This window comes from Scatophagus argus, chromosome 12, assembly GCF_020382885.2.
Source record: "Scatophagus argus isolate fScaArg1 chromosome 12, fScaArg1.pri, whole genome shotgun sequence".
Taxonomy (NCBI): Eukaryota; Metazoa; Chordata; class Actinopteri; family Scatophagidae; genus Scatophagus; species Scatophagus argus.
In genome coordinates, this window is record NC_058504.1 from 13,309,259 (window position 1) to 13,335,478 (window position 26,220).

Here is a 26,220-nt window from a genome sequence, read left to right on the forward strand (position 1 = left end):
CATCTGGAAGCTCTGAAATCTTGCACAAGAGACCTGTCTTCTTGTAAGCATGGCCACTTTGACAAAATCTCCCTCAATTCAGAAAATATACTACCTATACCTCACCAGCTGTCTCTGAACACTTAAGCAGTCCCTATTTCAACTCATCCTTTTATCATATTTGTATAAGCAACTGCTGACTGATTTGCCTTAGTTATGTTTTTATTGTCATAAGTGGCTCAAGTAAATCCAAATCGGATGGCTCATGAAATGAGTTGGCATCATGTGATATGCACGAGCTGATTAGTGAATACTGTACATCAGCAAACTGTGCAATGTAATCCTTTTACTGACAACTCATTGACATCAGTATAGACAGGACTCTTTACATTGACTAATACCATGCAACTTTTCAGAACGTTGCAATCCATAATGCAGTAAGATTTCCTGAAACAAGACAAAAGCCAACATTCCTAACAAAGAAAGCACCTATTATATCCAGACAAACATAATGCAGCTATTGTTGTTTTTAATGTTAGCACAAAAAACAAGAATACAGTATGGGGGGGGGGGGGGGGGGGGGGGGGGTATGTTTGCATAGCCATAAACTTAGATAGAGACAGAATAGGACACAATGGTATAAATGTATATCTACACTTCTGACCCCAGCATATAGCAGTCAGTCCATCTGTCAGTCAGTATGTTATTCATAAGATGTGCCAAAAGAGGAAACCATAGTGGGGAACAGTTGTGGCTCAGTGTTTTAAGACTTTGGATCTTTGCTACATCTGGACGTAGTTTAACAGTCACCCTTGTGCCGAGTCAAAAACTTCTTTTTAACTACATAAAAGGTCCCTTGTTTTTCTCCCCGGGCCTCATCCACACATTCCCAGAAAATATATATGTAATGTCCTTTGGATGAAAACTAGATGTTACATGTCACAATACTGCATACGGTTGGGTAATGGGAGTAGAGGCATTCACTCAAAGTCAGTCAGGACAGGGGAAGGGGTAGAAAAAAACACTTTACACAAGGGTATGTGTCTGATAAAAAGGTGCAATCTGTAACAGTCAAAAGTGCGGTCCCTGCTTTGTAATGGTATAGTTTTGTATCCCATTTATGTGCAACTGTTATGTTGAAAAAGTAAATCCTTAAAAACGTGCAATCCCTGCACATATAAAACAAATCAGTTAATAACTGTATTTTGCAAGTGTAATATTGTATATTTTCAGTTTTTGTCAGTAAAATGTACTGTGATATTAAACTTGAAAAGTGACAATTTACAGATTACACCTTGTGGAGTGGAGAAATCTTTAAAGCAGCAAAAGTTAACATAATACTGTCTCAAAGAGAAGGAAAAATAAAAATTCCAGTGACATCCATAGTTTTTTTTTCCACTGGAGATCTGCACATCACAGACCATGGTGCAAATATTGTAAAAATAAATACATAAATACATACATGGGTAATCCATCCTTACTTACATACACATACTGTATCATAAAATAAGAGAATTATAAGATAATTATAAAATTCATATATACAAATGCATAGTCCATATGCGTCCAAGAAGAGGCCAAGCCATGAAGTTTCCACTCTTCGCTTGGGATTTTGTTTTGGTGTATGTGTTTTCCGTGTGGGTATGTGTAATGTGGCTTGAAGTTTGTGTGCTGTGGTGTGCATGGCACTTACTGCACAAGAACAAAGGGGTTACACACCAGATCGTTCTGTGCTGTTTCCTCTTGTCTCACATTTAGAGTTGGTGGGTTATTAGTGGGTGAAAATTCACAGGTCAAAAGTTTAGAGGTACGTGTCCTGGTGTGTCTGAGGTGTCTAGTGTGCGTGTCCGGAAGAGTTGTGTGAGTGCGAATACAGAGGAGATGAGCACAGTGCAGCGTTTGGCTAGTAGCCTCACCCCGTCACTCTCTCCCTGACCCTGTCCAGACCCAGGGAGGCCTCCACTCTTACCCCCAACACGAGCACCAGTTCCAGCTGTCTCTACAGCCCCAACAAACTCTCGATACAGACCCACTATCTCCTTTAGCTTGTCCATGGGTTCCTGGTTGTCATCATCCTCATCCCTGCGGACAAGACTTGCATTATGGCAGATATCACAACCAGGGCAGGGATTTGTTCGCAGGCAAGCTGCGGACAATTGTACCAGGGCACTGAAGCTGTTGGATAAAGAACGTAGGGCTTCATCAGGGGCCCAGCCCACACGTGTGGCCCGCTGACACCCAGATGCCAATCGTCGAGCCTCTGCCTGGAGAAGACTCCTTTCAGCCTCTGTCATGGCAGCAGTGCTTGTTCCAGTACAATTTGGGATGGGTGCTGGGGTAGTGCTGCCTTCAGTTCCATTGTGATTTAGGTCAGGCCCAAATTTTATACCTGTGATATCCTGCTTTGAGTCTTGACATGATGTTTGTTGGGGTTGTTCAAGTGCTCCTCTCTCTAAAACCTGAAGAAGTTGGTCTATATCTTGACGTAGAGAGGCAAAACCTCCTTTCAACCCACCATAGTTCTTGTTGGTAAGTGAACGAAGAGGACAACCAGGTGATGTTGTGGGGGAAACTGGACATGAAACTAGGGGACTGAGTTCAGAGGAGGCAGTAGAGAAAGTAGAGAGTGGACGGGGGTTGTCCTTGAGCAGTGACAGAATATTGGGGTTTTGAGAAGGTGTTGTAGGAGAAGGGACAAGTGCGGGTCTGGCAGGTTTGGGGCGTGTACGGCGGGAGAACTCGTAAACGGTAAGCTCCTCATCAAAGCTTACACCATCTTCAGTGTCTCCACTGAAACAGTTGGCGTAAACAGTACGACAGCCACAAGCCTCTCGGGAATGTTGTGGAGGAGTACTATCTGCAAGAGACGAGGTTGGTGAGTCACCTCCAATTTGCATACTGGACACACCTCCCAACCCCACTGCTGAATGGGGCCGTGATTGAGGCTGCTCTGAAGAAACGTTACCACGGTGTATGCTATTCTCTTTAAAACTCAGATTAGAAGGGGAGCTGTTTGTCCCATTGGCATGTTTCATGTGTGAAGTCACTTCCTGGGCTTCTTTGATGGTGGCTATGACAACTTCAGCTCCATCCTCAAAAATGTTCCCTTTCGCTCCATATCTTAAAGTCACAGTCTCTTTGTCCTTGACAGGAGTTTTATTTAAGTCTGACAAACCACTGGCTACAGACAAACCGGAGCCAAATCCAGATGTGTCTCCATTGATGGAGCTAGTGGAGGGATAGTCCAGAGTTCCCAAAATTTCCTGGGAACGGGTCATGTACCAAGGCAGAGCCTGAATCTTCCCTCTCAGGGAAGAAGCTGGTAGTCTGCCTCCCAAGCTGGAAGAGCTGGTCCTCAAATCGGATCCTGATCCAGATCTTCCAGGTTCTCTGCTTTCTAGGCACCCTACACCTTTGGGGTTGGTTGAGGTGAGGGAAGTGGAAAGGGTAAGAGGTGCATCTGTATTTTTGGGTGATAGGCTTTCATGACTCAAAGAGACCCTCCTGGGTCCTGCCTGGACACTGCCATTACGACTGCTCCATGGGTTTATTCCGTTTGGTGGACTGACTGTATCCTTAAAAATTCCTTTGCTTGGATCAGTTGGTGAAACAGGAGAGCTAGCAGGTAGTGATAATGGATGGAAATTGGTTGGAGAAGTTGGTTTGGGGGGCACTGGAGGGGGAATGGGTAGCTTTGTACCCGAATTAGAGCGAGGAATAGGGGGTAGGTCTGGTGGCTTTTTTGTGGATAGGGCAGTCCCATTGCTTTTCCCCTCAAATTTAAGAGTTTCCTTTTCATCAGTTACATATACTTTGTCACTGGAAACCATATGCAATTCTTTCTCACCCATTCGATCTTTATACTGTTTTGAGCTGTTTTCTTGCCTCTTTGTCTTTTCCTCAGTTTGTAGTGTTGTAATGGGTGGTGGTTGCTTGCTACACCACACTGCTGTGATCAGGGGTGATGACAGAGGGAGTCCACCTGCCCCAGATGTGACAGATTTGAACTCCATGGTGTCTGGCTCCATTTCCAGTAGTTCAGAGGACAGACGTCCAGAGGCATCCCCATTGCAGTGGGTATATGATCTCCCATGCTGGGGGGATTTGGGTGGAATGATCTGGGGTTTGGGAGGCAGCTGGGGCTTAGGTGCCAGTGGTGGTTTGACCTTAACTTCAGATTTTTTCTGAGACTTTGGTGGACTGGGCTGTTGGTTGATAAGTTGATTTGTGGAGCCTATAGGTTTCTCCACTTCCTTCTTGATTTTAGAGAATTGAGCTTTATTACTAAGGGGGGAGGATGGCTCTTTTCCTGGGAGACCTGGAAGACCATTCCAGGTTCCACTCAACCGATTAGCATTTCGCCGGTCAGCCAGCTCGGCATCTGTGAGAGACAAATCAAAAGAAAAGGACATAAGGAGAAAGGAATGAGTGGATTTACACAAATCCCCCCTCCACTTTTTAAAATTACATTAATGTCTTTGTGATGTCACTTGTTACCATCACATTAAAAACAAACAAACATGCCACAATAGACAAAGTGAATCCACAAAAACATGTTAAAGATAAACTGTCCTGTTCACTTGCAAAATCATAACAAACAAGCTGTGAACAAACCTGATAAATCAGGAACTGGGGGAGTAAATCTCTCCTGTGCATCAAAAAACTCATCATCAGACTCTGAAGCAGTCTCTTTGACAAACAGAGATGGTTTGGGGTTAGGTGAAGGTGTCAGGAATAGACTCTCATCGTCCTTGGAGAGGCGCTGCTCAGCTTGTCCTGCTTTGTGCCCAGGAATTGAACTTGTCCTCATTGGAACTTTGGGAGGTATTTTTTTCTTTCTTTTAATGGGTGATCTTTCAAAGGGTGTGCTGTCAATTATTCTCAAATCTCTTGAACTGGGGATCTTAGAAATACGTCTGAGCTTCTCCACTCCACATTCTTCCTCCTCATCATCATCATCGTCATCATCACTAGTAGCCCCAGGCGGGCTAGGTAGAAAATCAGCCTTTGAGAGCTCAGCAAAGCAAAGGCAAGAATTGTCATTGCCACGGTAATTGAGGTTGGTGGGTCTCAGGGGCCCTTGGTGGCGTTTTGGCTCAAGGAGGTAGGGTTGATGGACGTCCAGGCTTGGTAGATCCTCGCTAGTGCGTGGTCCATGGCGTGCATCCAGCTGAGATGGGACTTTGGTTGCAACACTGCAATCCTCTAGGGCAGCACTTAAGGAGCCACTTGACAAGCTGGAAAAGCTGCTTGTGACCCTTGGGTCAGTGTGGTACCAGGTAGTCTCCAGATTCATTTCTTCATCCATAGTACTAAATTTATGCATACAACTTGCTGTTGCTCCTCCTTCCACTTCACCCTCATTTTCCTTACCTTCTGTTGTCACTATTATTTTCACTTCCTGTTTGCTTTTGTGCTCCTCCCTTTCTTTTCTTTCTTCCTCTCTCCTCTTTTCTTCCTCCTCTCTCCTCCTTTCTTCCCAGTCTTGACTTGCTGGGTCTGGGCGTTTGTAATTCTGAGAATCCATTGGGTCATCCTCATCTGTTGAGTCATCTGAGTCACTACAGCAGCGAGACACATAACCTAATGACACCAGGAAAGTACACAAATACCAGAAAAACATCACAAAACAATTTGTTAGTCCATTACTAGAACAGAATTAGTTTAAAGTTAAAATTATGCTGGTATAAAGTAAGTGAATTTTCTATCTGTATCCATACTGGATGGTGACAAAGCATCAACGTGTGATCTGAAAAATGTCTATCAAATAGTCAAAGCCAGAAAGTGATTGTTTAAAGTGAAACAATTTTTGCTCACTTGATAGGGATTCATAGCACACGCCCTCTATTACGGCGAACCTCCCACACACACCTTCTTCAGCAGAAATCCGGTGCACCCTCACTTTTGGGCGCCCCAGACGGAAGACACTGACACTGGGATCCACCAGGAGCTTGTAGTAACCTCCCAGCAGACACCCTAAGTCTTTGGCTGCCAGAGAGTCCATCAGTAAGGCAAATGGCTAAGAGGTGGAGGGCATAGCAGAAGATAAGGTAAAGTGGCAGTGATTAAAGCCAAAGGGTAAGGGAAAAAAAGGCGATGGAGTGGGAGAAAGAGGGAGAGAGAAAGTCATCTTTGAGACCAGTGAATTATCTTCATATAGCTACTACACACTCCCTTAGGCTGTATACTGTTTGTGTATTGGAGGAGAAATGCTTGACCTATATTTACTCAACCATGAGCTTTGACACAAATGTGGTATGGTGAGTGAGAATACATTTTTTGTATCTGTGTGAGTATACATGCCTGCATGTTTATGAATACCAGAGCCCAGTATTTCGATGACCATATGCATGAAGCCAATGTTTTCCATACCTTCATGTCATGCAGTGAGATGCGCAGTAGGCTGACTTTGTCAGACTCCGACAGCAACTCCACTCGGCTGATGCTGCTGAACTCCACCAGTGTAGAAATCACATTGAGCTTGTGGTTGATGATCTGACTCATCCCATACTTGGCTCCTACAAGCAGGCTGACTAACACCTCCCTATCCTGAAGCTAAGTGTAGGTGAGAGTTGGAGAAGCAAGCGTCAGAATAGAAAATGACAAGGACACAGATAAATGTGCTGAATAATGACATGTGACAAAGGTCCAAGATTGGTAGATTTCGTCAAACCACATCAGATCTTTAACCCTCACCATCATTGTAGCTGTATATGATCGTCCCCCATATGAGATGAGCTCTCCCAGCTGAGTGAGGTAGGCCAGTCGAGCCTGAGTAGCAGATATTACCTACACAGTGGATATGGGAGAAGAGGGAAGAGTAATAATGTGAACATGATAGGCAGACATTAAAGAGACAGAATGAAAGAAAAGCAGAGGGAATGTTCTGGTTGACTCACAGAATAAATGCTCTCTACAGAGAAATATACTCCACAAATTTTTCTAGAAACATTATCCAAGCCACAGACCTATTTTCTTTTTAATCAACCTCCCACCCACCATCTATCTGCCTCCCAACCTGCTGTCACTTCATATACCAATTTAATCTTCAAAGAGATTAGCAGTCTAAGTGTCAGCTAAAACATACCCTAAAGCCCATTCTAGACTCTAACTACCTCTTTACACCTCTCATCAATGCCTCCTTCCACTCATCCATCAGTATGTATCTACCTTCTGTCGTGGCTCTAGCAAGGACTGAATCTTTTTGAGGTGGTAGCTGATGGCTTTCCTCAGGTCCTTCTCCCTCATGTTGCCCAGTAGTGTGGGAGAGATGAAGCTGTCAAGGCCAAACTCCTTCCTGTCATCATGGAGAAATGAAAAGCACATTAGAACTCAACGCCTGTCGAAGTTAGAGTGTAACTGAACCACAGTATCCCACATGTGCTACGAATTTAATTTAGGTATTGGTGCAACATTTGAGAGTCGCAGCCTGGCACTCAGAAAGTCAAACCCACTGAGGAACTGCTAATGTTAGCTAGCTTACATTTTTTTGACGCATCTGAGCAAATGGTAGTCATAAGTACAGGCTAAATTTTACTGAAAATTGTGTTTTGTCATGCTTGCTATATTTTACAAACTTACAATAGAAATAACAAAGAAGAAACTAGAACAAACAAAGAGTGGCTGGGAGTCCAGGACAAAAGGTCTGAACTACAATATGTATATACACATATATTATATGTAATATCCGAATGATACAAGTAAAAGAAAAACTCAGCAGGCGCAAGGGAACAGATTCACAGAACACAGGGGATACTGAAAGCACAGAACGCTGAGGACACTGGAGACACAATTTAGAACTCAAAGAAGGCAGCAAACTCAGGTAGACAGAAACACAGACACTTAAGGATGGCAAAGAGACACGGAACAGAGAACCGCAGAGCAACATGTAAGAACACCAAACACAGGGCTACAAAGGAAACTAAGATATACAGCACATACAGAAACCAAGAGAAACACACAGATATAAATCGACAAAAGGGGACTGGACACGTGAAAACAATCCCATTAAAAATGGAGGGAAAACAGACAAAAACAAGAAATTAAAAGTTCAACTAGACACAAGGGGGGAAAAAAAACTACAAAATAAAACAGGAAACTAACTAAACAAACACTACAAACCATGACTTTGCAAGCTTTAGGTTAATACAGATGTGAAATAGCTAATGTTGTGAGCAACCAAATATGGGCTTTAGAAAACTGAGAAACAGAAAAAAAGACAGTATGCACCTAGACAGATCTGCAGATGTTGTTTTCCCACAGCTACCACTAGATGTTACAAACAGCCAGATTTTAACTGCCCCTTAAGTGTAACTTAAACCATGGCTGCATCATCAGTTTAATTTGAAGTGAGAAAATCCTGAATCTGCAATACATATTATGACTGTGGCCAGCAAGTCAGTGAGATGGTCTTTTGGGAAGTGGATCTGTGCTAATGTGTTTGTATATTTATAGCTGTCAACCGTGAAAAAGAGAGGCAGGGAAAGACGGAGAGTGGAAATTGAATTGACACAATTAACACAAAAAGAAACACACACAGTAAACAGGACAAATACACACCCTTGTGCACACACAAAAAACATTTTCCAATCACTTAACAGATTAGCCACTGAGCGTGCAACCTTATCCCACGCAAATTAACGAATGAAATCAAGTAGTAGCAGTAGAACAACCTCAAACCTCTAGATGACAAAAATTCCACCAAATCTGTCATGAAAAGTGCTGGACTCCAGGCCAGTCTCCTCGCAATGTGAGCCTAAAATCACACATGCACATGCAAACACATATAACTCACGTAATACTCTTGATGGACGTCCTGGTCTGTCCACAGCTATCTAGTCTCTCGTGCATGTGCAGGGCAGCCAGTCGCAGTGCAGTGTTACACTTCATCTCTACTGCAAAACGCTCCTGCAGCACGTCCCCAACACTCTGGAACACACACAATCATGGCGCAATGCATACATTATGCACATGTCCATTGCAGTAAAAACACCAATGTGCAACTGAAAGGCATCATAGTTTTGTATTTACTTGTATAACACATCAACATAAACCACGCCAAAGTTTAATATATTACCCATACCCAGACTGCCATTTATATAGCAAAAACAAACACAGCAATAACAATAAGGCATCATAACATGCATGGATCTCATGTTGGCTCTATTTTTAGGCTTATAGCTGATCAACAGATCAACATCTATTAAACTTTACATATACAACTACATTTGGTAACTGAAGACAGTGTTTGGTACTGTATAAACATGTGGACTTGTTTCACACATGAAAGTAAGGAAAAAGGAGAAAGTAAGATTCTGAGTGAGGTTGGTAAACAGAAAGTCCCTAAGAGAAGAGAAGAACAGAGTAGAGACAGAGGCTAATAAAGTAGTACTTCTCTGACCTGTAAAAAGAGGTACTCAAAGGCAGAGGGGTCATCCTGCAGCAGGTCTGTGGGGTCTCTGGGGATGAAGCACACCCTGAACAGACATCTGTAGTCATGAGAGTCTTTTTTCTGCACCACCTGGTCAAGACAAGAAACTGAATTATAAAAATGTATACATGCTTTCAAAGTGAACACAACACTCCATCAATTCTTAGCTGGGTTGTACTCCCCTGTTAGTAGGTCTGCTGTAACTGTTACACTCAAAAGTTACATTAATGTAAATTACACATATTGTACTGTATGTTTGTGGATTTGGGCATCTATAATTTCCTTCACCTTCTGTATGAGCTCGTCTTCGTGCAGCAGCAGTAGTTTAGTGATGCTGTACTGTTGCTCTAGCACCAGGGCAAAGTACTCGATGGCCCGGATGGACAGTTTATCCTTCAGCGTCAGAACAATGTCCTGGAATGGTGAAAAACCAACAGATCAGACCCCCCTTAGACAAACATGTTTCATCGCAGTCTGCTGATGGCAGATGGTCAAATCTGATTCCTCTCTCACTTTCCCTTGGCCTGAGAATTTGAGCTGAAATACACATACAAAATCTGCTGCCACAATAATAAAATGCTCCCAAAGACAACAGCAGATTTGGACCTACTGGTGGTGATTTACTGACCCAAAGATCTGCCTCCTATCTCATTATGATGATTGAATACAGCACATCTCTCAGTCTGCCCATGCCCAGCTGGACTTAGAAATGATATCCAGACTTACTCACGAGATTCAGTTCTGTCCCTCCTAACAAACACATGATTCTCATTGTAACACGGCTCTGAGTCTCTGCAGCCTCTTCTTGTCACTTTTAAATGTTTCATAACTTCCTCCTCCAGAAAGCATATTATATAATTAATATGCTTTGAAATATCCCCCATAATAACAGCTAAGAACAGCCTACCCACGCCTTTTGGGCAATCAAACCATAACTTGTGATGTGCTTGATTGCAAAATGCACCCACTTATTTCAAGGAAGCCTTTCATGACTGCAGCAGATCCACTGTTTGGTCTCATAATACTGAGAAACTATGTAGGTCAATGAACAGATTTTCTGAGGACAACAATGTGAGCAGCACATCAGATAATGTAAAACTTTGCATATTACATTAGATAAAGGAGACGTACCATGATCTATCTATTTATTTATACTTAAATTAATCTAATTGTTGTGCTAATAAAATAGTTGTATTTAGCTTATTCAGCTTGGTAAATGGTAAATGACCATATATAGAGGTGTGTTTTCACAGAGTGCACTGGTACTGACAAAAATGTAAACAGTTCGAGAATGATGCTGCCATCTCTCGGGCTAACCAGTGAAAAGATGCATCTTCGACCATTTCTCTCCTTCTCTACCGCAGAAACCCTCATCCCTGCTTTCATCACATCCAGACTTGACTACTGTAACAGCATCCTATACAGCACACCATCCAAACTCATCCACAGTATATCCAGAACTCTGCTGCCCGCCTTCTCACCAGAACCCAAACCACATCACCCCCATCCTCCAAAACCTCCACTGGCTTCCTGTTCCACAGCGCATCCACTTTTAAGTCCTCCTCTTCACCTTTAAAGCCCTCCATAACCAGGCACCCCCCTACATCACAGCTCTGCTAAATCCCCACAACCCCTCCCGCAATCTTCGCTACACCGATGCAACGTTCTGTCCCCACCCACCACGCACCAAGTATCGGACATGGGGAGACCGAGCTTTTTCCCCTGCCGCCCCCTCCCTCTCCAACTACCTCCCAATTCACATCCGAGACTGCACTGACCCCCCCCCCCCCCCCCCCAAATTCAAATCCCTTGTTCAAATCCAAAACCCACCTGTTCAGAATTGCTTTTAATGTGTGATTAATTCTTGCTTTTTACTGTGTTTTACTTTTTCGGTTTGTTGTTTGTCTGTTTGTTTTAACCTCTGTATAGTTTGAACCTAGTTTTGTAAGTGTCTTTTTAAACCACTGTAAAGTGTCTTTGAGTTTTATGAAAAGCGCTTTATAAAATAAATGTATTATTATCTTCCAATTACCCATCCAGCATTCAAGATCGATCCAAAGTGATTCAAAAGTGATTCAAATTTTCATTTCCATTGTCAGCATATGCATATCCAGCATCCAGAAATTATTATAATAAGTTATAATTGTTGGTAAAAATGTCATCTCTCTTCTTATACTCAGTAGCTGACACGTGTTTAACACATACCTTGACTGTAGTGGTGTTGTCAAACTTGAAGGCCTTGGTCTGCCCGTTCTCTAAATAGACTTTCAGGACATTAGGCAGGAAGAGAAGAGAGTTTCCCTGATGGGGAGAAGTGAGGGGTATCATTGTGGCTCAATTAGAATCAATATCAAATGATGAAAAATGAAGTAGGAGAGATGGGTTTTAAAATAAGATCAAACAAAGACTCATCACAATGGTGAGAGATCCAGAAATCAGAGCCATTCATCAGTGGCTCACAGCGCCGCTCATCCCCACCTGAGTGTGCCCGTTGACCACCACCTCCTCCGCAAAGCGCACTTTAACAGGATTACTCCTCAGGCGAGCTCTCTTCTCTGCCGACATGATGGATGACTTGGGATTCTGAAAACACAGGTACATCAGGTACATTACGCAAGGGCTGGACCGTGGGTTAAGACGTGCGCACAAGCTCAGCCCAGCTCAAGGACAAAATTAGTTCTGAATCTAGCAAACTTTAAGACCAAAGCGCCACAGCTGTAATCAAACAGCCAGCACACATGTTGGGGCTTGCAGATCACAGTCTAAAACCAATATGCAAGCAGTTAATCCTGTCAGAAGATGCAGGACTAAGGTCACATGTTTGAAAACACACAGTGAGCTGATACAGTATTTAATAGAAGCATGGTGTAATTACTCATAAATGTGTGTGTTTGTGTTGGGTCATCAATGTCTCTTTGTACTCACTGTCATGTGCCGCAGGATAGTCACATTGATACAATCCTCCATGTCCCTGGGAGGAAAAACACACGCATACACACATACACACACACAAACACACACACACAAGAGAGATCATTATCTTCCTGTCCTGCTGTCAAACACTTTCTCCTCTGACCTTTAGCTCTTAACTTGTTAATCCTTTCTCCCTCACACACACATTCTCATACATGAACCATACACACACACACACACACACACACACTCAAAAAAAACACTACAGTAAACAACTATGAGAGTGCATTTAGTCCCTGGACAAACAAGACAAACTAGTAGTATAAAGTAGGTCCCAGTAATTGAACTGGTTTCACACAAAAGTCCACAGAAGTCAGTTGAAATACTTGTATTTTAGTCATTTCCTTTTCACCATTTCAGTTAAAATGATGCCAAAGATTAGAAACTATTTTAACAAACTAAGAGAACAACTGACTGACATCAAAAATATGGTCGTAATATAGGCCTATTGATTAGTTAAGTTTTAGGCTAATTAAGTTTTATACTATATTGATATGTAAATTTACATATAGATCATTAATTAACATTAATCTTAAAATTAATGTATTAATTTTTCCTTCTAGAGCTGTCATGTCACCAGTCACATATTTTAGATTCTTTTAGATTCTGTATGTTACTAGATAGATAGATAGATAGATAGATAGATAGATAGATAGATAGATAGATAGATAGATGGATAGATAGATAGATAGATAGATAGATAGATAGATAGATAGATAGATAGATAGGTTGAAAAGTATGTCTGCAGTTCTTCTCACCTTAAGATGTTTTCAACCTGCTCGTTGTTCAAATCTTCCAGCACCATATCATTAATCTGCAGCACTTGGTCCCCTGGGTAAAGTATCCCATCTGCTGGACTCCCTACATGTAGACACACACACACACACACACACACACAATGAAAAGAGTGAGCGCTTGCATAAACAAAAACCCAGCTGCACACGTGGGCTTGCACACACAGTTCCAATAAAGGGACATATACACACAGATATATGCACGTTGCACACACACACACACACACAGTGACACATATGGTTATTCAACATGGCTGACTCAACAGTGTTCAGCTGAGCTCTCCAGGATGTGAGAGGTTGCAGTTATTCTGGGTCTCATCCAGTTCGGCTCCGCTCTGCTTTCTCTAGTTATTTATACTCATTTGTCTTCAGGCAAGAGAGCACGACTGAGGCACAGCAGTTTCAGCTTACTTTAACACACACATACGCGCACATAAGTGTACGTGTGCATAAACACACACGTCCATGCACACATATTTTCACACACCCTGTCTGCCCGGCAAAGCCCCATCTGTCCCTGATTTTTGACCCACTGACAGTATCCCACTCTGTTTTCCAAGCTTACACACACACAAAGAGCACACGCAGAGGCTACATTTGCACACATTGTCTCTCTCTCTCTCTCTCTCTCTCTTGCCAGACAAGCCAACCCACCCCGCCACAGTCGAGCTTTCATGTTAGCTCTGCCAATATCCCGATCTTTGTGCCATGTCAAGTTTCCTCCTCCCTCCTCTTTCTTTTTCTAACTTTCGTCCTCATGCACTGCTTATCTCTCGCATTCACTTCTCCACTACTAGGACATTGCTGACTCCCATACCCAAAGGCGTCCCAAGTCTCCCACCATGCTTTCACTTTCACACTCATTATTTTGCTCTCTTTGGTCATATTTGCACTTTGGTCGTTGTCTGTTCCCTGCTGGGTCTACCTGCTGGCATCTCTTCTGTCTATTAAATCTTGTTATTACCTTTCTTTTTCTCACTCTCTCATTCTCTCTCTTTGGCAGCAGATAGCAATTACGGAGCTGGTGGCAAGGTGGGGCCCTCCTTAGGGCACTTATCAGCTTATTTTACAGGATCGATCTAAAAGTAATGGATCAGCATCTCTCTCTCTCTCCCTCTCTCCACTATCAAAGTTGTCTAAATGAAAAGTCATTGAATTTAGAAAGGGTGAACAGGTGGCTCTGTTGTGGCTTCTCTGGCACCATGCCTTGCAGTTTGAATGCCAGGAGAGAGTCAATGTGTGTGTGTGTGTGTGTGTGTGTGTGAGTGAAAGAGAGGGAGAGAGAGTGACTGTCTTGCTGCAGGCGGTGCAGTGTTGCATGAAGCAGGTGGCCATTTGGAGAAGAAGCAGGAAAACAAGGTGCACTCATCCACACAGACAAACAGGACACACTCAGGCGCCCAGACACACACACCATCGCTACCAAACACACCCGATGTACCTGTGGCAACGTCCCTGACCAGCAGGGGGGCATTAGTGGTGAGGGTGAAACCATGTCCAGTGCTGCTGTCCAGGACCGGGTCCCTGGTGATCTGCAGTGTCAGCTTGGCCTGGAAGTTCTGATTGGATAGACTGTTGGAGCGCTGTGACCTGCCATCGCCTAGCAATCGCTCTCTGATGAGGTGAAACAGAGTCAGACGTTACCTGACTGGAGACTTAACACTGTGGTCAACAAGAGATAAATTCAGGCAGCTCACAGGGGGGACACAGTTTGCTGCTGCAGAACCAAAAGTGACATCTTCAAATTGATTTTTTTGCCTAACCAGCAGTGCAAAACCCAAAACCTTACATTTAAGAAGCTGGGACCAGCTAATGTTTGAGATGGTTAATTGATTAACAGTCTTTCAATCCTCTAATTGTTTTATCGACTAATTGTTGCAGATGGCAATCCATCCAGTAATTTTTGAAATATTTCACTGTCGAACAAAGCGGTAGCAAACTAATAGAAAAACAAGTTTTTATTAGCTTCGCTGCTAACATTGATGAACAGACCAAGCAGTCATGTCTGTACATCCATCCATCCATTTTCTATACCGCTTATCCGTCAAGGTCGCGGGGGAGCTGGAGCCTATCCCAGCTGACTACGGGCGAGAGGCGGGGTACACCCTGGACTGGTCGTCAGTCAATCGCAGGGCCAACACACAAAGACAGTCAACCACACACTCTCACACTCACACCTAGGGGCAATTTAGAGTAGCCAATTAACCTAATGTGCATGTTTTTGGTATTGTGGGAGGAAGCCGGAGAACCCGGAGAAAACCCACGCAGGCACAGGGAGAACATGCAAACTCCACATAGAAGGGCCCAGACCGGGATTCGAACCTGGAACCCTCTTGCTATGAGGCGACAGTGCCAACCACTGCACCACCATGCCGCCGTCATGTCTGTACACTTTTTCAGAAATGTCAGCTCAGGAGCAAGGGATCAGAGGTCACAGTCATATAAACTACAGTACATCATCGGCTCAAATGCACTCTGGGAATATACAGTATGGGTATACATTTAAATTTAAAAACAGTGACTTTGTCTCCCTGAAGTCAGCTGCTGGTGACGTCATAAGAGTTTTAATCCAGAATAACAAACAGTGAGTTTACTGGACTTCCTCTCTGCACCGCCTCCTCTGCTGAGAATGGGAAACCACTCAACATGAGAACGAAGGAATCTTGAAAGCATATTTGTGGCTCGCTGTAGGGTGTGTTTATGTGTGTGAGAGGGTCAGTCAGGTTTTGAATATGAACTCAGCAATGTGTAATGCATCACAAAGTGTGGGGAGGGGATCTGATCTGTGTGTCCATACCAGGATAGGAATACTCAATTCACTGAGCAAAGGTGAATGAAGTAGGACGAACAAATTATAACAGCAATTTTTCATTCAAACTTTTCACAATTCCAAACATTTGCTGACCTTTAAAGAGGATCTTCGCCCTGACCCTCATTCGTTCTGTACCTGCTAAGCGACTCTCGGGTGCGTCGTATGATTGTTCCCACCACCTGCTGCACCCGACTGGCCCTCCGAGCTGGAGACCTGCTCCTACATCGCTCATTCTCCTCCATTTATCTAAACACGCAAAGAAAGAGAAGGATATGAGTTATAGCCATGATTCCAGCCAGCAAAATACAGAGGAAGGGAAATGTGGAAAGAAGATGAGAGGATTTGGAGAGAGAAAATTAGTTAGAAGCTATTCATTGTTAAGCTCCCTCTCTCAGATTGTGCATTCAGCGGCGGAATTGTGCTCCAGCTAAATTAGCATTTCATCTGCTCTGTTTTTATATTCAGAGCATGTAGCGTGCCTTGAATAGTATGAATAATCAGATATGTGAACTGAGAACAAGACAGAGAGAAAGACGAGGGTGGAGTGCAGTCAGCATGAACAACAACACGTCACATGCACATTTGCCTAAATTGCCTGTTTCTCACAATAACAGGATTCACAAAGTTCAACATAAATATGCTCCAGTCTGCATGTTAGCTACAGCTCAGCAGCTGTGCACTTTCTGCTAAGCCTGCCCTTTAAACAGGAAAGTGTTGGGGACATAATGAAGAATTGAAGAGGCCCTGTCGAACCCCGGGGAGGAAAAACTGGTCAGCACTGAATCCTGACCAAATCTGAAGACTTACGACTCCCCTCAGCTGTCTTTTGTTTCTGTCAGCCACTCGGCATGCTGGCGCTGAGGTTGTGGAACCTCTGATAATTCCTTGACAGGGTTTATTATCTGTTGCTGAAAACACAGTCCATAAGGGATGCTGTATCAGATGTAGGGGTTAGATGTAGCAGACACCAAATTCTGTGAGTGCAGGGGTTTGTTGCAGATTTCAGTGTGTCTTTATTTGAAGAAGCTGTTTACAACATTCCGGTGAAACAAGTTTCCTTTGTGTTTTTGTTGTTAGCAGATAGTGTTTTGTCCCTGTCTTCTGATACACTTCACCTGCTGTTCACGACTGAATCAGACTGTTTGACCTCATGAGGCACCGTTAAGGGAGAGAAACTTCAGCACAGAAGGGAAGAAAACCCATCTTAGACCTGATCAATATGGCTAACAATGATGAATGTGCTTCTGAAACCTAATGATCCATACCTTGGTCTTGGCAGCCAGCTGCAGAGAGCTTAGTTTGATCAGCTCTCTGAAATATGGAGGAAACTTCTTAAAAGAATCCCAACAATTTTCTGGCTGTTTGCCACACTTGTATGAGGCATTTTAAAACATACCTTTATCCAAAAGAACAAAATTATTCCATCACAATAACCCCACTGTGCTTTAACTGTTGCGTTAAGGAGGAAACAATGCACATTCATTGCAATCAATAGAGTATGTTAAGCAATACTGCTGTGAGTAAAGTCGTATTCATAAGATAGCATACAAAATTAATTAGTTCTTTTTTTATCAGCAGCTAAAAGCAGCATTCCTGCCCATTTATGTTAAAAATGATCACTGATTGTAGGCCAGTGACAACTAGTCCCTCTCAGTAGCAGTGTAAGTCTGGATTAGAGGACTGCATTCTACACGGGCCCACGCTGGTCAGGGTGTCACTTTAGCACCCCAGCTGATCCGGATTGAAGCAGACTGAAGTGGATGAGGAGAGATGGATAAGGCTAAATAGCTGACATCTGCGTACAGGGAAGAGTTCGATCATTGAGACAGAATGGACACGTCAATCTGTGTTTTTTCTGTGATTGCAAAACGTGTTTGGACCACCAATACACACCTGCTTGCACTGAATATGCAGCATACCTGCATGTGCATATATGTGCATGTGTGTGCATGTGTGTGTTGTATGTGTCATAGTGCTGCAATCAGTGCTGAGTCAGGTGGTGTTTTTGCTGTCATTCTCCTTCTTTCTCTCTTCTGTCTTTTATTTTCTCCTCTCTCTCTCTCTCTCTCTCTGTCTCTCTCTCATCCTCACTGTCCTTGCCGAGTCAGGTAGTCGTCTCACATGACAGTCTCTCTGGGCAGCAGCAGCCAGGCATTTTTTTAATATAAAGCCACATCCAAGCACAAGGGGCTCCCTCTCCTCAGTCCCAAAAGCACACCTTTATAACCTCACGAAGGCAGACAGTCAAGCAGGTGTAATGGCAAACAAACATGTGGAGTGTATATTATTGTACATGTCTCAACCCTTGAAAGGACTATTTTTCTAAACAAACACTTGTGGTGAGCTTCAACATGAATTCAATCCTCAGGATACCAACACATTCAAGAGATTCAGTGTTGTCTGCACATTTTAAGAAAGCACCACAATGCCCTACATTTTAACTAAAGACTGTGAGAGTGTGACTCACCGTGATGTGGCTTGTCTTTTCAGAGCACCAGAACACAAATACGCTCTCGCCCTCTGAGACATCAGCTCTGCAGCCCCTCCAGGATTGGCTGAAAAAAGGTGGAGGGGGGTCCTTGTGATCATTAGGGCCAATCCCAATCTGGTGCGGCCACCTGTGTAGGGTAAAGGCTATTAGAGAGACCTGTCAAATCCCATAAACAAGATGCATAACTGCACGACGGGTTTGTAATTAGAGCGAAGTCTGTAACGACCATTTATTAAGCCTGATTGAGTTGCATCAGCTGTATTTGTATTAGAAGTATACTCCAGTTGTTGATGTATTCAGAGTGAACACGCAAGTGTGTCAAGCAAAGCAGATGTGAGTCCAAACCAGCTATGCGGTTGTGGTTTCCAAGAGGCCCCTCCTCTGGTCCCCAAGGCTATCCCTCCCTCTCTCCCTCCCTCTCTCTATCTCCCTCCCTCTCTCCCTCCCTTTCTCTCTCCCTCCCTTTCTCTCTCTCTCTCTCTCTCTTTCTCTCCTTCATGATGATGTGGAGACGAGGCACTCCATCTCAATCTGGTTGTCTAAATTAAAATTTCATACCGCCCAGTTCAGTTAACAGTTCTTACTGGGTGCACACTAAAAGCAAAGAGGACAGCCTGCGAATCTTGATGTGGTGGAAAGGAAATGCTGCCAGGCAGACAGAGATCTTGGCCAATAATAAAAGAGGGCAAGTCTTTCATATCAACACTGGGGCAGATATAGCTGAAACCTTAGCCGGCCTCTGGTTTGTAAAGAAAAACACACTTCAGGAACGCTTTGTTGTGAAAAGCCTAGCTGTTGAGAGACAATGAATAAACATTTTTGATCTTGTCTGACAAAACCGCCATCATTTTATGCAGGGATGTTGATCTGTGAAGTAAACTCTCACTCCCAAAGGCTTTCATCTACAAGTGGGAGCAGAAATCAAGAAATTGTTAGTCCCATCTGTGCTGCTCTTCCAACAGGCCCTGTGTCCCGCACACAGAGCTTTTTCACATAGCCCATGTGTTCCAGTGAAAAGCCAGCAGAAGACCTAGACCCACACAGACTGCAGGGCACATGAATAATGCATGGGGCTGAGGCAGCCAGCTAGGCCTCAGACCGCCTCCTTCTGCCACTTTGCCAACACAGGCAATAAGAAGAACGAAGCACAGGGGAGGAGAGACACATGGGAAAGACGTATGGGGGTTGAGGGAGTGAGGAAGGCTGGGAGAGGGGAGGGGCTGAGGGGCTGAGAAAAGGGGAAGGGATACAGAGAAGAGAATTGGTCTAGAGAAAGAAAGGAGAGAAAGGACAGGATATTGGAGGGGGGAGGAAAGGGGGAGAATTTTAAAAAGGGTGAAGAGGGCTGTGGCAAAAAAAACACAAAAAGAGAGTAAAGCTGCAGGAAAAGAAAAGAGAGAACAAAAGTATCTACAGTGAGATGTAAAGGGGTCTGAGTAGAAGAAAAAAAGCTGATCAGTGCAGCATTTCTCCACCAACTGAGAGCAAACAAAGCCACGCAGCAGACATTGATGTATGGTTAGTCGTTAAACGAATGAATATAACAGCAGACCTGTAACAGTGATGTGATTTGCCACGCTGTTTAATCCTTCCTCTTTTCTACTACAGTATGGTGTCTTAAATGAAGAGGCTGTTCCCTCTGTCTAATGACGTGACAGCATTTTCATTTGATGCAAGGCAGTAAAGCCTGTGTGTCTGCCAGCTTGCGATGAGTCTGCTCCTAATCTGGTACTGAATCAATAGTAATCGGGAATCCTGCCCTCCACTGCCATGTCCTTTAAGTCCTCGAGCTGCCCTGACACACACACAGCTCATCACCCAGCCTTGTAGCCTGTCTGGTCTTTCACTCATTCTGCCCTCGCTCCTCCTTTTACCTTCTCAACCCTCCACCAATCTTCACTGTACATAGAGAGTATTTGTACAAAGTGCTGTTAGGTAATGAAGTCCATCTCAGTGCCTCTGCTTACATGTCTGTCTCTCATTTTCTCTGAGACAATACTACTCCCCCCACCCCTTTGCTCATTTTCCCACACACTGTCTCTCTGTCTCTGACAAAATAGTCAGTTATTCAATCCTGGAATGACCATACACGCAGTTCACAGAAGTACTCCTCTCTCTCTCTCTCTCTCTCTCTCTCTCTCCTCAGGGGTGGAGACGTGGCACTGAACTAGCAGCTTCTGTGCAGCCAGCTGGAGAGGAAACATCCCAATTAGCACTGCTGGATCAGACTGGGGCCATGGCAGGTCACACCAACCTGGACAGGGCCCAGTGAAGTTGCATTAGGACACATAGCGGGAGAAAAGAAAATGCCCAGATGCAGCTGCTGTCCTGCTAAATAACATAACGCAAGCAAATGGACAATCTGACTGAGGGTTACCTATACATACATACATGCCTAAAAGTCTTCATCAATCAGCTGTTTGCACTAATAAATGAAAACTGCACCCAGCACCAGGGCACTACAGTTACAAATAAGCACATGCACACACGCACACACACACACACACACACTGTCTTCCGGCTGAATATGACACAGCTGCGCACATGAGGTGCTGGGCAGCAGCAGCAGCAGGGGTTAGATCAGCGACTCAACAATTCATTCTGGCTCTTAGTTCTCGCCAACAAAGTTGGATGCCGAGCTCAGCATTCAGTCCAGCAGCAGCTCACTTGGCAAGAAATATTGTGTGTGCGTAAATATCTGGATGGCTTGAGGTGAGAGTGATTTAAGTTTATGTGAGGCAGCTGGATCGCTTCAGATTTCAATGCAAAGCTGTAAATGTGAGGAACAACAAGTAGAGAAAAAGATTTATCCTCGTTTTGCAAAAGTATGATGATTGGATGATTGGACACATTATGCTTTTAATTCAAAGGTTGACCCTCATCACAAGTTATGTTCATGTAAATGCATGAAGAGGTTTCAGAAAATATCTTAGAATCTATATTATGATTCCCATTGAAAACTAGAGAAACAAAAATGGCGAGGATGGTTATAAAAACCAACTTTAATACATTTATACTCATCAGAGACTATTCTCTGCTGCAAATAGTTTAATGTAGTTCATGATCTTATTACATTTAATTTAAAACCAGATTTTTAAATAATCAAACAAATTTTGTACAGAAAGTGGGTAAAATTTCACTGCTGCTCTATTCCCAAAAAGTTAAAAAATAAGCATGTCATTAAATTTGCTAATATCAGACTTATCTATAACAAACAAGTTAAATAACAAGGCTTCTCAATAGGGAAGAATCTTGTTATTCAGTGTCCTTTCACAAAACCCCCTTTAAAAAGATGTTTATTTTTATGTTTGGGATGATCAGTATGTAAAATCCAAAATGGACTACGATATCATTTTACATTTCAGTTAAAACCAAATTTTAAAGAGTGATCACTTATGTATACAGTCATAAATGACCAGAAGTGTCCAGTTGTTTTAAGTTACTTTCAGCCACATTAGCAGCATGGCTGTAAGGACATAATCTCTCACTCAGTTGGTCTACCAGCTAAGACTGAAAAAAATTCATTTTGTGTATGTGGAAACTATCAGGCAAACACAGAAAAAAGACAGATTTAAAGACAGACGTTAATCAGCACAGTTCTCCACACTGTCAGACAGCATATTCGCCCACAACCAACAATCAAAAAACAAAAGAAATCCAAATAGCAGTGCACGTTACTCTGTAAGGATGTGTTACATCACTCAGGATTGCTGGCCTTTTTGTGACCATCTGATTAAATTCAGTCAATTTTGATCCAAAATTTCACTTATCCAGTAAAATACTGGTAGAGACATTCATGGTTTCCAGAGGAAAAGCCCTAATGGTGATGCCTTGCTTTTGCTATGTAGCTACCAGGTGGTTGAAATTTGTTTTTGAAACAATAGACCACCATGAAATTTAATACACAGGACAACTTTGGTGACTTTTCATTTAGTTGCTCATCATCATCAGGACAAAACTTAAGTTGTTAGCATGCTAAACTAAGTCCATGACACAGCATTATCATTATGTTAGCATACATATGTAAGCGCTTAGCTCAAGAGCTGCTAGCATAGACTCTTGAGTCTTGGTATTGTATAGCTGCTTGTGTTGTATATAGAGCTTTAAGGGAAGTTGTTAACCAGTTAAGGCTTTATATTGTATTCTGTGGAGTGTGGTATTGGTTTGTTGTTGTTTGTGTAAAATTTAAACATGAATCTTGCACTTAAGCACACAGTAGTCCCAGATAATAGCCACCGTTATGGATCGTAGGAGTTGTGGCCTTCATTGTTAAACAACCTCCATTGCTGATAAAAAATTAATAATCATATTCTATCACGAGTGGCAAATGTAAACAACAGCTAACAAGAGAGTGGCTAGCTAGCTGTCTGACTTCCTATTGACACGCCACCAAATGAAACACTTCCATGATTACAGATTTCTTTGGGTTTGAACATTGCTGGAATACGACAAAGGTCTAGTTGTTTTAATGCAGTAATTCTGTTAATGCCTTAAAGTCTTCCAAAGTAATAAACACTATTACAGTCAGTAGTCAAAGAGTAGCCTGGAGGCTTGTTTAAGTCTGCTGTTGCTTGTTGTGTTTTGTTGGTTGTTTCTCTGTTGTCTGTCTTCCAGACATAATCACATCTCCTGTTTTTCATTCAGTGTGTCAGCTCATTCCATTAGCTTTATGAAGACAGGGTTCACTGTGTGCCACTCATCTCATTTCCCCTTTCATCAGCGACCTGGCAAGGCTCGAGTTCCCCGGTGCACTATTAAATATTGGGTCTTTTGAAGATTAATAGTGTACAACATTGTGTTACAGATCTCTATTGATGGTTCTGATGGTTCTGGAGAGAGACAGCCAGCAAGACACACACACACACACACACACACACAGGCGGAGGAAGATATTGATGTCTGAAGAAAGTCTTTGGATGTTAGATAATGATAGATGTTACAAGTCTGGCTTGTCTTCTGTTGTCGTCTGAGCCAATTTCCTTCAACTCAGTGATCCTCCAAAAAAAAAACAACAACAACTGCACAATAGAGGACTTATCTTTAAGTAAAACTAATAAGAGGACAGCCGCTCCGTCAGCACATACAACAGGCCTCTGTGCTCTGGAAGTTCACAGAGTCGACACATAACTACAATACCACTTTAATATTTCACATCACGGCAGAGAATAGAGGAGGATAAACCTGGTTAAACAGAGCTGATGATTTACTCTGGGCTTCCCAATTTTCATCCCATTAATGTTTTAGTGAACGTTCATAAATAGAGTTGGCCTACATTATGGCACCACTGCCAGTCAACTGTGCCATCACCATGGAGCTGTCACATCAATGAGGTCACATCTCCTTTTTCTTCGACAGGAGTGACACTGGTACAGTTTGAAGGAAAAACACCCATTTACACTCTCACCTCTGATATCCATCTGTGCTATACTGAACACTGTATACTAGGACCATACTGCCCACCCATACATCCATCCATCCATCCATCCACGCATCCATTCCCATTATCATGCCCCAGTCTAACCCCTGACCCATTAATTGATAGGATTAATTGACTTAGAAAGACCAATATTGACTGATAAACAGCTTCTACTAGCTCAAACAATATGAACTGCACTCCTGAACAGCTTCAACTATCATGAATCCAATGATCAGCTGGTCAAGGCTCTGGGCTGGAGCAGAAAATACCATCCCAACAACACAGTGTGCCCTGGAGACACGGAGCTAAGACTTAAGAGGAGGAGAGAGGGAGATGATGGCTCGCTGTCTGGCTGCAGTAAGTGGGACAGAGGAGCGGTCAGCAGGGCAGATCGAGGCTAATGCAGCCAGGCATCAAGTCTTTCCTGATGTGCGAGTTCTGTCCGTCGTGTTTTTCCTCTGGCGGACTGGCCTCGGAGCAGAAAACTCCCATCACATGTTGTAGCATATATCCCTGAGTCATAGCACAGCACAAAAGCCTGCAGGAGTGGCAGAGCACAGCTACACACAAACTGCACACCAGAGTGAAGGCACAAAACCGCCGGGGCGTCCACAGCTCTTTCACATGAGCCGCACATCACAGAACTAAAACTGCATTCATGTGTTATCAGCTGCGGAGCACAAGCAGCTGCATATAGGCTTCTGTAGTGCTGATTAAAAAAAATACTCAATGAGTAATGTCCCTCTCTCTGCGCAGTGAAGGCTGGGGTATCACACGTGTCTAAATGGAACCGAAATCAGCGGTCATATTAAATCATGTCATGCATTAAATGAAGGCCCCAGAACAGCAAAACGCATTGTTCCGGTCTAGTTGTGTTGCGCTTGTCATGCCTGGCACGGCACAGAAGAGCACAGGGAAGACGCTGCTGGCGGCCAAAGGATGTGAGCCAAGAAAAAAAAGGGAGAGGCGATCGTCCCAGAGTGGCTGCACGTCGCCTACGCCCATTCACAATGTGCGTGTTTTACTACCCAGACTGATGGCATCCCCCTGATCAGTCAGGATTTAGTTCGTTCATTCCCAACCTCTCGCCTGTGACGGTGATTTCAGTGCGCAGACGGCAGCACGGATCTCCACTATCACTGCATAAAACATGTGTTTGCGAGTATGTGCAGAACGAATGACATTAATTCGTGCAAAAATTCTCAGAAATCTGACTGTTTAGAGCTAATTTATGTTATCAAATAAGACTGTTTTGGGTAAGGAGAAATTAAAGTACGTAAAGTACGTATCGATCGTGTTTATAGCTCGCGAATGTTTCGTAAATGTCCTTAAAATAATTGATATTTGATAAGTTTGATCAGTGGCCGCAGCCACGGCAGTCAGACCAGGAGGCTTAACAAAGGGAAAAAAAGGTCAGTCTTTTGTTGCTTCCTTTATAATTTTAAGCGGATTTAAATCTCTACACCGCTGCCCTCAAACAGGGACAAGAGTATCGCCTGCGGCCGTTGTGAAAACGAGCAGTGGTTAAATTATTCATTTCGATGTGATAAATATTAGTCCAAATGGCAGGAATGGATGCAAGGTGCATGCGCCTCCGTACATACAGCCGGGCGCTCCTTCATCAAACAATAACACCGGGAAATACCGACAAAACTCACCTCGTGGTCTGAAGAGGAGACAGACGGACCGGGAGTCTGGGAGGGCTGTTCCCCAGAAAGAATGATGTAGAGAAATTATGAGGAAACGATGTTTGTGTCTCAAAATATATCCGCGTCCACCCGGGCTGATGATGGTGATGTGTGGGGGGTTTGGCTATATGCTGGATGCTGTCATCGTACTGGGACTGCTCTCTAATCCTCGGCCCTGAGCTCAGAAATAACCCACCCCCTCCCTCCCTCTGTTCGTCTCTGTCAGTGCCCTCCGCTGTCTGCCATGAGGATCGCCACCCCTCTTCCGCAAGGTCAGTCCTATCCAGTGAGTGAGATCCATCATCATCATAATAATAATTATAATAATAATCATAATAATAATAGGATAAATAGGGTAATTTTTTAAATCTATTGGTTGTTTGGGATCCAGTTTTTGTGCTAGCATTTTTAAGGATTTTAAACATTTTAATAGTGTTGTTTTGACTGTAAATCGAAGTTATTGTACTTGTTAATCTTTATTTATAAGGACTACCATTGTATTCCTGATGAGGTCTGACGTGGTATCAGCTTACAACAGTTTATCACTTTGATTCAGAGATCACCATGATTCCATTTTTAAACACTAAACATTTACTTTAAAACGAATAAAAGTTAAATAATACACTTTTGGCATATT

General features: G+C 43.2%; 1 protein-coding gene across 2 annotated transcripts; it reads right to left on the minus strand.

Moving 5' to 3' along the window:
- Positions 1–560: 560 nt before the first annotated feature.
- frmpd1b (FERM and PDZ domain containing 1b) lies at positions 561–25,756 on the minus strand. 2 transcript variants are annotated; one of them, XM_046405466.1, is made up of 17 exons: positions 25,554–25,756; positions 18,456–18,606; positions 16,124–16,234; positions 14,618–14,790; positions 13,141–13,243; positions 12,335–12,380; positions 11,888–11,992; positions 11,615–11,710; positions 9,698–9,823; positions 9,380–9,499; positions 8,774–8,907; positions 7,150–7,276; positions 6,676–6,768; positions 6,352–6,534; positions 5,851–5,998; positions 4,594–5,562; positions 561–4,360 (listed from the first exon to the last, which is right to left on the minus strand). In XM_046405466.1, the coding sequence occupies exons 3-17, from the start codon at positions 16,228–16,230 to the stop codon at positions 1,773–1,775; spliced, it is 5,118 nt and encodes a 1,705-aa protein (XP_046261422.1). In that variant the 5' UTR covers positions 16,231–16,234; positions 18,456–18,606; positions 25,554–25,756; the 3' UTR covers positions 561–1,772. The 2 variants fall into 2 exon arrangements, with proteins under 2 accessions (XP_046261422.1, XP_046261421.1); XM_046405465.1 differs by having other exon boundaries at positions 5,797–5,998.
- Positions 25,757–26,220: the final 464 nt, after the last annotated feature.

Coding starts and splice junctions, on each gene's coding strand:
- frmpd1b (XM_046405465.1), bottom strand. CDS start 16,230: ATGGAGGAGAATGAGCGATGTAGGAGCAGGTCTCCAGCTCGGAGGGCC. Junction 14,791..16,123: donor ACCCGAGAGTCGCTTAGCAG/GTACAGAACGAA, acceptor TCACCTCATCAG/AGAGCGATTGCTAGGCGATG. Junction 13,244..14,617: donor GGTCAGGGACGTTGCCACAG/GTACATCGGGTG, acceptor GTCTACATGTAG/GGAGTCCAGCAGATGGGATA.